Below are 8,852 nucleotides of genomic sequence, written 5' to 3'. Positions count from 1 at the left end.
CATAAACCTTATTCTCCTTGTGTCACCATAGCACCCCCTTCAAAGACACCCTAGAAATTCTACTGCCCTTTTACCCCTCTCCTTTTACCATCCCCCTTCCCCAATAACCCATAACCTTTCTCCATATGACCCTTCCTGTCCTAGTACCCCCATCCACTGACACCTAGACATTCTATTGCCCTTCTACGTTTCTCCATATGACCCCTTAACTAAGAACTCATAAATTCAACTGACCCCTTTAAGCTTCACCCCCTCCACCCCCAACCTCCATGTAACAAGCTCCTGCACCCATCTAAGCACCCATAAACTCTAACCCCCCCACCTTGGCCATATGTATTACTGGGCCTGGAGCAGGAGCTGGTGATCAGTGGGGATAACAGCCCATCCTTGTGTCATTGCAGGCAATGGTGGCCTGTTACCCTGGACACGGCACGGGATACGTCCGGCATGTGGACAATCCCCACGGCGACGGTCGCTGCATCACCTGCATCTACTATCTCAACAAGGACTGGAACGTGAAAGTAAGGACAGCCTGGATACATATACACACAGACACACACACACACGCACACACACACACACGACACACACACACACACACACACACACACACACACACACACACACACGCACACACACACACACATGCACACACACTTACTCAAAGAACATAAGCCTGAGTGTTTCTGTCAAGACACACACTAGAGCAGTAGAGCAGTGGTTCTCAAAGTGTGGGGCGGGCCCCACTATTGGGAAATAGAGACATGTCACATGCCTTTCTTTTTTTGACAAGATCATGTATTCAAAACAAAATAGCCACACACAACATAGGAGTCAGAAGCAGACGACATATAAATTGAAATAGCATCTGATCCAGTGGACCAAGACAGGAAATGCAACGTGGAACCATTTTTTTTTTTTAACATTACCATTTTTCTGAGTTGATGGGGTCAGGTGGGGCTTGAAAATTCCCCACTTCCTAAGTGGGGGATGACAGAAAAAGTTTGAGAACCACTGTCGTGCTATAATTCTGGATTGCTCAAAGAAGTTATCAGGCACAGTCAGTAGGAAATCTCAGAGACCTTTATTCATGGTACAGGAGACCTACGGCGTGTCGCTAACAAGCGCAGTCTAAAGATACAGAGAAAGGGCGCACTTCTTCTAGGACTTGTCAAAACTTACATCTCCCCTTGTAGCATGTGAAATATTCACTGACCACATCACCCAAACTCGTCCAACACTGTACACAAGGATGTATTCCTTATTAACCGACATTAGAGAACCCATACAAGGCCCTTAAACACACACACACATATCATAAAGGTAAAAAATTACACCACTGCACTAGACGGATAGCAAGAGCAATGTGAGGATCATTTTGCTGAATTCAACATACAGTCACGGACACAGACTATAGTAACTTAGACTAATACAGTCAAGGACAGAGACTATACTAACTTAGACTAATACTAAGTTATCCAAACCATACACAACCCCACATAGCACGTGACATTATTTAAACTGCACCTCATTTAAGCTTTTATAGAAGTATTTATAGAAGCGCAGTGGCGGCCATATAGGTTTAGTCAGATTTAGGAGTCAGGTTTAGGAGGACCACCTTTTTTTTGTATGTTGATCTTAAGGGTATATGTCAACCCACTCCATAACCACTCATTTCATGTATAGCGCCACCTAGTTAAAAACAAAAAAGTAAAAATGAGGTGTTGTAATCGCAGGTATCTGTGACCTAACATGGTCAAAACCGCACGAAATTGGAAGTGTAGGATCATTATGACACCCTCTGAATGCACGCCAAGTTTCGTGGAATTCCGTTCATGGGGGGCCACACAATAAATTAATTTATGTTACTGTACACCAACTGGCCTGTAAGTGGCCGGACACAGTTTTCTGTGAATATCTCGAGAACCCTAAGGCCTAGGACAGGGGTCTCAAACACCCGGCCCGTCCGCCCAATTCGCCGCGACGTATGTCAAAATAATAATGTAATCTGGCCCTTGAGGCTATTTTAATTGTGACAAACAACGATATACTGATTAAAATAGACGATAGATACAAGCACGGGTGACAAATCTCATTTGTAGCCTACTCTGCTCCACTATGTGCTAGACATCCAGAGCTTGATTTAAACCCAAAATCGCTGCGCAAAGTTTTCAGGAATTACTTGTATTACACGAGAAACACAAAGACGTGCATTTGTAATGACGCTGGAAGCTGATACAGGCCATAGTTTTGTAAACAAATTGAAGCAGAAATAGGCCTACACTTAATGTTGAAAACGCTCATGTGTGATGAAGTCTTAGGTAGGCTATGTTATTCACCTATTCTGATTCTGAAGGAGAATATCCTTGGAGATTATGATCGATTGTCTATTGACAGTGAGAGTCACAGTGCGCCTGTGAATGGAGGTGCGCCTTTGCGTGTATCTGACGGTGTCCACTAAGCATACCATGCTTATTTCGACCCTCTGCCCAACATAGCTTGGAGGTTGCAGTGGTAATCGTGGATGAAAGTGTCCGTAATGGACGTGGTACAGACAGCAGGGCTAGTAGAAATAGAACTACAAAGTCACCCGCAATATGATGCGAACTTCTGGGTACTTAGATTACCCCGATGATAGGAACTGATTTGATCAGAATACTTTATTAGGCCTTGTGGTTTAGTAATACATCACTAAACCATATACATCTTAGGTGTTGGTATACATCTTAGGTGTTTTCCTGTTAATTTGTTATGTGGGTAATATGAAAAAAGGAAAGTAAACCTGCTCAAATATGTTCATCCAGTATTTACTGAAAGGTGCATAATTTGAGGTGCTTGCCATCCAGTGATGGGTACATTTACATGTACCCCCTTCATAAACTTTTGTTTATACTCAAAGATTTTTACATTTACAGTAGGACGTTATCTCTGACCACTTTCAAGCCATGGCCTTTTGAAATTTTGATATAAAAAAACTAAAGGTGTTGCTTTCTTAACCCTGACGCCTAGTTTGCCAGGTTTAAAAAAGTTATGAGAGGAAAATATTTTTATTTGGTGTGAAAAACACACATACCCGCTTTTTATGCTTTTTTTTTTGTTTGTTTTATAATTTGTATTAATATTTATTTTATCATTATTTTATTTATAAGCTTAGGTTGCTAGCACAGGTGTCTAAAACTAGATAAAAACACTTGCAATTTCTGTTTGCAGTTTTGTGTGGTATTTGAAAAAAAGAACATTGCATTTTCAGAAATAGCCGGCCCTCCAATCAGATGAAGTTGGCAGAAGTGGCCCCCAGCTCATTTGAGTTTGAGACCCCTGGACCACCTTTTGTCTGTATGTTGGTCTTAAGGGGCCATGTCAACCCATCCCATTACCACTTATTTCATGTATAGCGCCACCTAGTTAAAAATTAAAAAGCAAAAAATTAGGTGTTTTAATCACAATATCTCTGGCTGACATGGTCAAAACTGCACGACATTGAAAGTGTAGGATCATTATAACACCCTCCGAATTCATGCCAAGTTTCGTGGACTTTCGTTCATGGGGGGCCATACAATAAATTAATTTATGTGTACATATAGTGACCGTACACCAACAGAGTTTTCTGTGAATATCTTGAGAACCGTAGGGCCTAGGATGACCCATTTTTTTACGTATGTTTGCCTCCAGGGGTCATGTTAACCCATTCCATATGCACACATGTGAACAGATACACACGCACACACATACATTCACAGTAATCATACGTATGACACATACTCACACAGTAGACGTACGCATGCATGCACATGCACACACACAGGCACATACACTGGTACACACACAAGCACATGCACGCACACACACACACACACACACACATAAACATAAACATGTACACGCACACACATGCACACAATTCAAGAATTTCTCAGAATTTTGAACAGGCAAGGTGGGGGTGGGGTTGTATAAAATGTATTTTACATGTGAAATCTATGAACTAATCATGTTTTGGTACTTGTTGTCTAGCAGATACCAGTGAGATAATGCAATTCAGTGAGACAGTTAGAATCATATATGCCTTTCAGCGTGACTTATTTTTGTGGAAAACATGTGCTGGACTGGGCGGCGGTCATATTTTGAACCGCTCTGCAGTACATCTAGTTTAGATGTGACTAAGGTGTGTTTGTGTGTGTGTGTGTGTGTGTGTGTGTGTGTGTGTGTGTGTGTGTGTGTCCAGGTTCACGGAGGTCTTCTGCAGATCTTCCCTGAAGGACGTAACGTGATGGCCAACATCGAGCCTTTATTTGACCGCCTGCTCATCTTCTGGTCGGACCGACGAAACCCACATGAGGTCAAGCCAGCCTTCGCTACACGGTGAGTCAGTTCAACCACACACACACACACACACACACACACACACACACACACACACACACACACACACACACACACACACACACAAACTTTTCCTTGTGTGTTGCACTCTCACACCTTACCTTTCCCCTTGATCTCGCTATGGCAATGTGACCACATCTCTCTCTCCCTCTCTCTTTCTCACACAAACACACACACTCATAAACTTTCCCCTACATCTTGGAGAGGCACTGTGACCACTTCCAGACACACACACACTCACACACACACACACACACACACACACATTTCCTGCCAGCAGCTCCTCAACAAACTCTCACACAATTCACCTTGTGTGACCTCGGAGCCTCAGACTCACTCTCTTTCACACGCACACACACACACACACACACGCACACACAGATACACGATGGACACAAAGGCACATACACCATCACTGCACACACATGCAAACACACACTTTGACATACTTTATTGGCACACAACTTCAGATGCCTATTTGTGCCTTTGGGTCATAGGGTTGTAAGCATTATCCATCCATTTTCTGCCGAAGTGTGTGTGTGTGTGTGTGTGTGTGTGAATTTTGTGTGTGTGTGTGCGAGTGAGTGAATGTGTGGAGTAGACAGGAAGTACGTTTTTCCTGAATTTGCGTGTGAGTGTGTGTGTGTGTGTGTGTGTGTGTGTGTGTGAATGTGTGTGTGTGTGTGTGTGTGTGTGTGTGTGTGTGTGTGTGCGCGTGGCTGCGGGCTCCATTGCAATGCACATGCCCTCAACAGAGACACAGGAATAAACAAAGCAGTAAGATCCCCATAGTCTCAAATTAACCCATTATGGCGACGCCTCTATCTTTCGCTCTCTCTGGCTCTATTAAAACTGCTGCCTTTTAAGATATTTAACTGGGGAACTGCCTTCTAACATATCATAGAATTACCCCATTAACGGTCATTTTTGAAGGCAACATTGATGTATCCTTCTTGCTCTCTACTACCCATAATCCTTTGCGGCAACGTCTGAAACAGCAGTGAAAAGTAAACAAAGATGACACCGGTTATGGCTGCTGAATCTGTTGAAATGTGATCTGTTTCACATTTTTTTGCTTAGATGTGTCAAAATCTAGCAAGAAATAAACACTGTACTATCTGATTATACCATTGTAACCCCTGATAGTGTCTGGTCTGATACATGTGCCGTCTGTCAAACAACTTTCTACCATTAACCTGCTAGCTTCCATAAGCTAGTTTAGTTTAACGTTCCGGCTTTTACTAACGTCATACCGTAATGTTAACCAAAGATTCTAGAGTGCTACGCTCATTCTTAAAAGATGTATTCAATCCAAAGTCATGTCTAGTGAGATAACTCTCTATTTAGGCAGGGAGGCAGCGACGTTCTCCTTATTACAGCTTCACTCTCTGGATAATCTGTTTTCATAAATATTGGTGAAAAACACCTTTGTGGTGTTTTGATGCATTGACAGAGTCTTACTGGATGATTACTGCCTTCTTGCTCTAGCTAGCACACACACACACACACACACACACACACACACACACACACACACACACACAGCAGTGGATTAACACCGTCTGACAGAGTGTCTCTTGTTTCTCTCAGCTATGCCATTACGGTGTGGTACTTTGATGCAAAGGAGCGAGCAGAAGCCAAGGAGAAGTATCGACTGGGTGAGTGTGTGTGTGTGTGTGTGTGTGTGTGTGTGTGTGTGTGTGTGTGTGAGAAAGAGAGTGTGTGTGCTTCCATCTACATATATTTGGAGGAGTGTGTGTGCAGTAGTGTATTGGTAAGAGTGTGTGTTTGCCTGTTTGCTTGTGTGTGAGTGTGTGTATGTGTGTGTTTTAATCTACATGTTGGTTGGAGTGTGTGTGCTTGTGTGTGTGTGTGTAGGTTTATGAGAAAGGATGGTGTTATTTACTCGGTAGCCTTGTAAACGAGGTCTTGAAATGATTACATTTTCTCTCTTCTCCATAGCAACCGGACAGAAAGGTATCAAAGTGCCTGTCACTCAAAACAGGACCTAACCTTGGGATGGCAAGGACTCCACCGGTGGGGTCTCAGCAGAAGTGTCTTCCCCTGCTGCTATTGGACAGAATGTCTAAAGGGGAGGGGCCAGAATGAGTTCCACAGAACGGGACACGTCTTCTCTCCCCCTTCTCAGCTCCGCCCAGAACTCATATTTGCCACCTGATTGGCTAGAGGAGACACTCCCTCCATGCTGATTGGATGGCTGAGACTGGAGAAAAGGGCGGGAGGGAAACTGATTAAGGGGACGAGAGAGGGAGAGGTGGATAGAGAGAAGGAGAGGTGGATAGAGAGAGGGAGAGGATAAAGGGATAGAATCTCAGGAGATGGCTGGTTGGAAAGTGGATGGAGACTTGTGTAGCTGTGGCAGGGCAAGCGGTCATCATCTATGGGATTACCAGATTTTTATTTGTTTGTTTGTTTGTTTGTTTGTGTTTTTTTCCAGTGCTCTCAGTAATCTTATCTTAAAAATCAGATATGAGCTCGGCTTCAGAGGTGCTCCCTTCTGTATGTATTTAACAGCTAGCTTATCGCCCCTCAGATCAGATCTCTCAGAGTGGCCTCCTCACTCACAGGAAGTGACTCTCCTCCTCGCGCAGGGGTTCAGGAGCTGGGCCCCCCATATGGCTCAGGGCTCAACAGGAAATGACATCGCCAGCCTATAACATATGTCCTGTTTGTGACACGCCCAGCCTAGCAACAGGTACCACCGTGACAAGAGTGCCCAGACCTTGAGCTGAAAATGGAATAACAGAACATTCACTTGAGAAAAGACACTGAATACATTGACCCTTTACATTTCAAGGACTAAGAACTGAATCTTAGCAACTGTGTGCACAGTGAAGGCCAGTGGCAATTCTTGAGGCAATTCTTCTGAGGCAAGTGTCTCAAAGGGTGTGTGTGTGTCGTAGTATTGTAGTAGTGTAGGACTAAAACAGTCATGCACTGGGGGTACACAACTATACATACGTGTGTGTGTGTGTGAGAGAGAGAGAGAGAGACAGACAGACAGACAGAGAGCTTGTCCCATTGTCCCAGAAGAGGTGTAAAACAGGGTTCAATGAATGTGTATGTGTGTAGGTGTGTGTTTGTGTGAGTGAACAGCTCTTTAAGTGACCTTGTCCTTGTACCCCTGTCAGGATGAGGGCCTTATCCACTGGCAACAGGACTTCACACAGACAGCTGTTAGAGTTAACCTTGATGTTAGCCTGGAAAACAACAACAACCCAGAAAAACAAAATGGCCACCTATTCATTTAATGGGAGACATCTGTAACATTCGGCTCCAGTCCAGCCAATAAAAGGCCTATTGGAGGTGAAATGAAAGGGAACTTTTCGGCTTTGCAGTAGTTAGAGTGTGATCTGCGCAGGCCTACTGTACATCTAACAAGATCACAGCACAATTATCTTCTTGGATAGACAGTATCAGAGCACATGCAAAAACACCAAGCGGAAGATCAGCAAAATAAGCAACAAATAACTCAGCACAGCATGCTAAATAAAAAATAAAACAAAACAAAAAAACACACCCAGTAACCCATTTGCTGTCTTAACCAGTGACACTTCCATCAAAAAAGAATACATTTCCCAGCAGGCATTTCAGTTTGAACTCACACTAGCAGCATTTGTGAATATCTCAGAAGAATGAGATGAGGAAAAGGAGAACTACCCTTATAGCGTGAGATTGCTGGAGGATGTGTGTCTGTGTAGAAGTCCCATTTCATGTTGGTGGGGTCCAGAAATGGCTTTTCATTTTGGTGTAAAGAAAACAATTGTGCCAGATTATTATCACAAGAAGTAAATTAATGCACTTTATTGTTGAGAAAAATGTGTGAATGAGAATGAGGAGTGAGAGAGAGAGATGGAAATGTAATGAAAAGCTTAATGCTGTGGTTAATATAATTAAAATGCAATAGAATTAAAAAGAACAAAGTCTATCTTTCTGATATGTTAACCCCTGGAGTTTTATTTTGTTTCCATTCTTTTGTCTTTTGCAGTATTTAATTAATTCATTAAAGCTGGTCAGTGATTTGGTAAGACTGTGTGTGAGCAGTGTGTGATTGATTCCTGTTGTTCCTGTTGTGTTTGTGTGTGTGTGTGTGTGTGTTGCTCCTGGACGCACACAATGGGGAGATGTGTGTGGCGAGAGGGACCCCCTCACCACTTTGATGTACAGCCTGCTGCGTAGCTCTGTCCAGGCTAACCTCACTGACTCCCATACACACACACACACACACACCACACACGGTCTGCCATGGGTCTGGCACCTGATCAGAGCCAAATCCGACCCAGAGTTGAACTTGTTCTGAATGATCCAAACCCAGTCAATGTGATACAGAAAAGTATGGAATTATGAATACATTTTTTCCAAACCTGGGAAAGTATGTATACTTGGGTGAAAGTTTTGAAACTTGAAACCCCCCCAAAACACTGTGTCTTACAATACTACAAAATACGGAG

The 8,852-nt window shown here is 43.3% G+C and overlaps 1 protein-coding gene across 1 annotated transcript in view; it reads left to right on the top strand.

Moving 5' to 3' along the window:
* egln2 (egl-9 family hypoxia-inducible factor 2) overlaps positions 1-8,429 on the top strand; it is a 28,236-nt gene extending 19,807 nt beyond the window's left edge. The window contains exons 3-6 of the mRNA XM_048264833.1: positions 402-521; positions 4,223-4,359; positions 5,971-6,038; positions 6,343-8,429. Of these exons, the coding sequence (XP_048120790.1) occupies positions 402-521; positions 4,223-4,359; positions 5,971-6,038; positions 6,343-6,392 (375 nt within the window). The 3' untranslated portion in view covers positions 6,393-8,429. The remainder of the gene's footprint in view (positions 1-401; positions 522-4,222; positions 4,360-5,970; positions 6,039-6,342) is intronic.
* Positions 8,430-8,852: the final 423 nt, after the last annotated feature.

Source organism: Alosa alosa, chromosome 15 (genome assembly GCF_017589495.1).
Source record: "Alosa alosa isolate M-15738 ecotype Scorff River chromosome 15, AALO_Geno_1.1, whole genome shotgun sequence".
In the NCBI taxonomy this organism is placed as follows: Eukaryota; Metazoa; Chordata; class Actinopteri; order Clupeiformes; family Clupeidae; genus Alosa; species Alosa alosa.
Note: the sequence above shows the minus strand (reverse complement) of the source record. Positions and strands in the feature narration are given on the sequence as shown.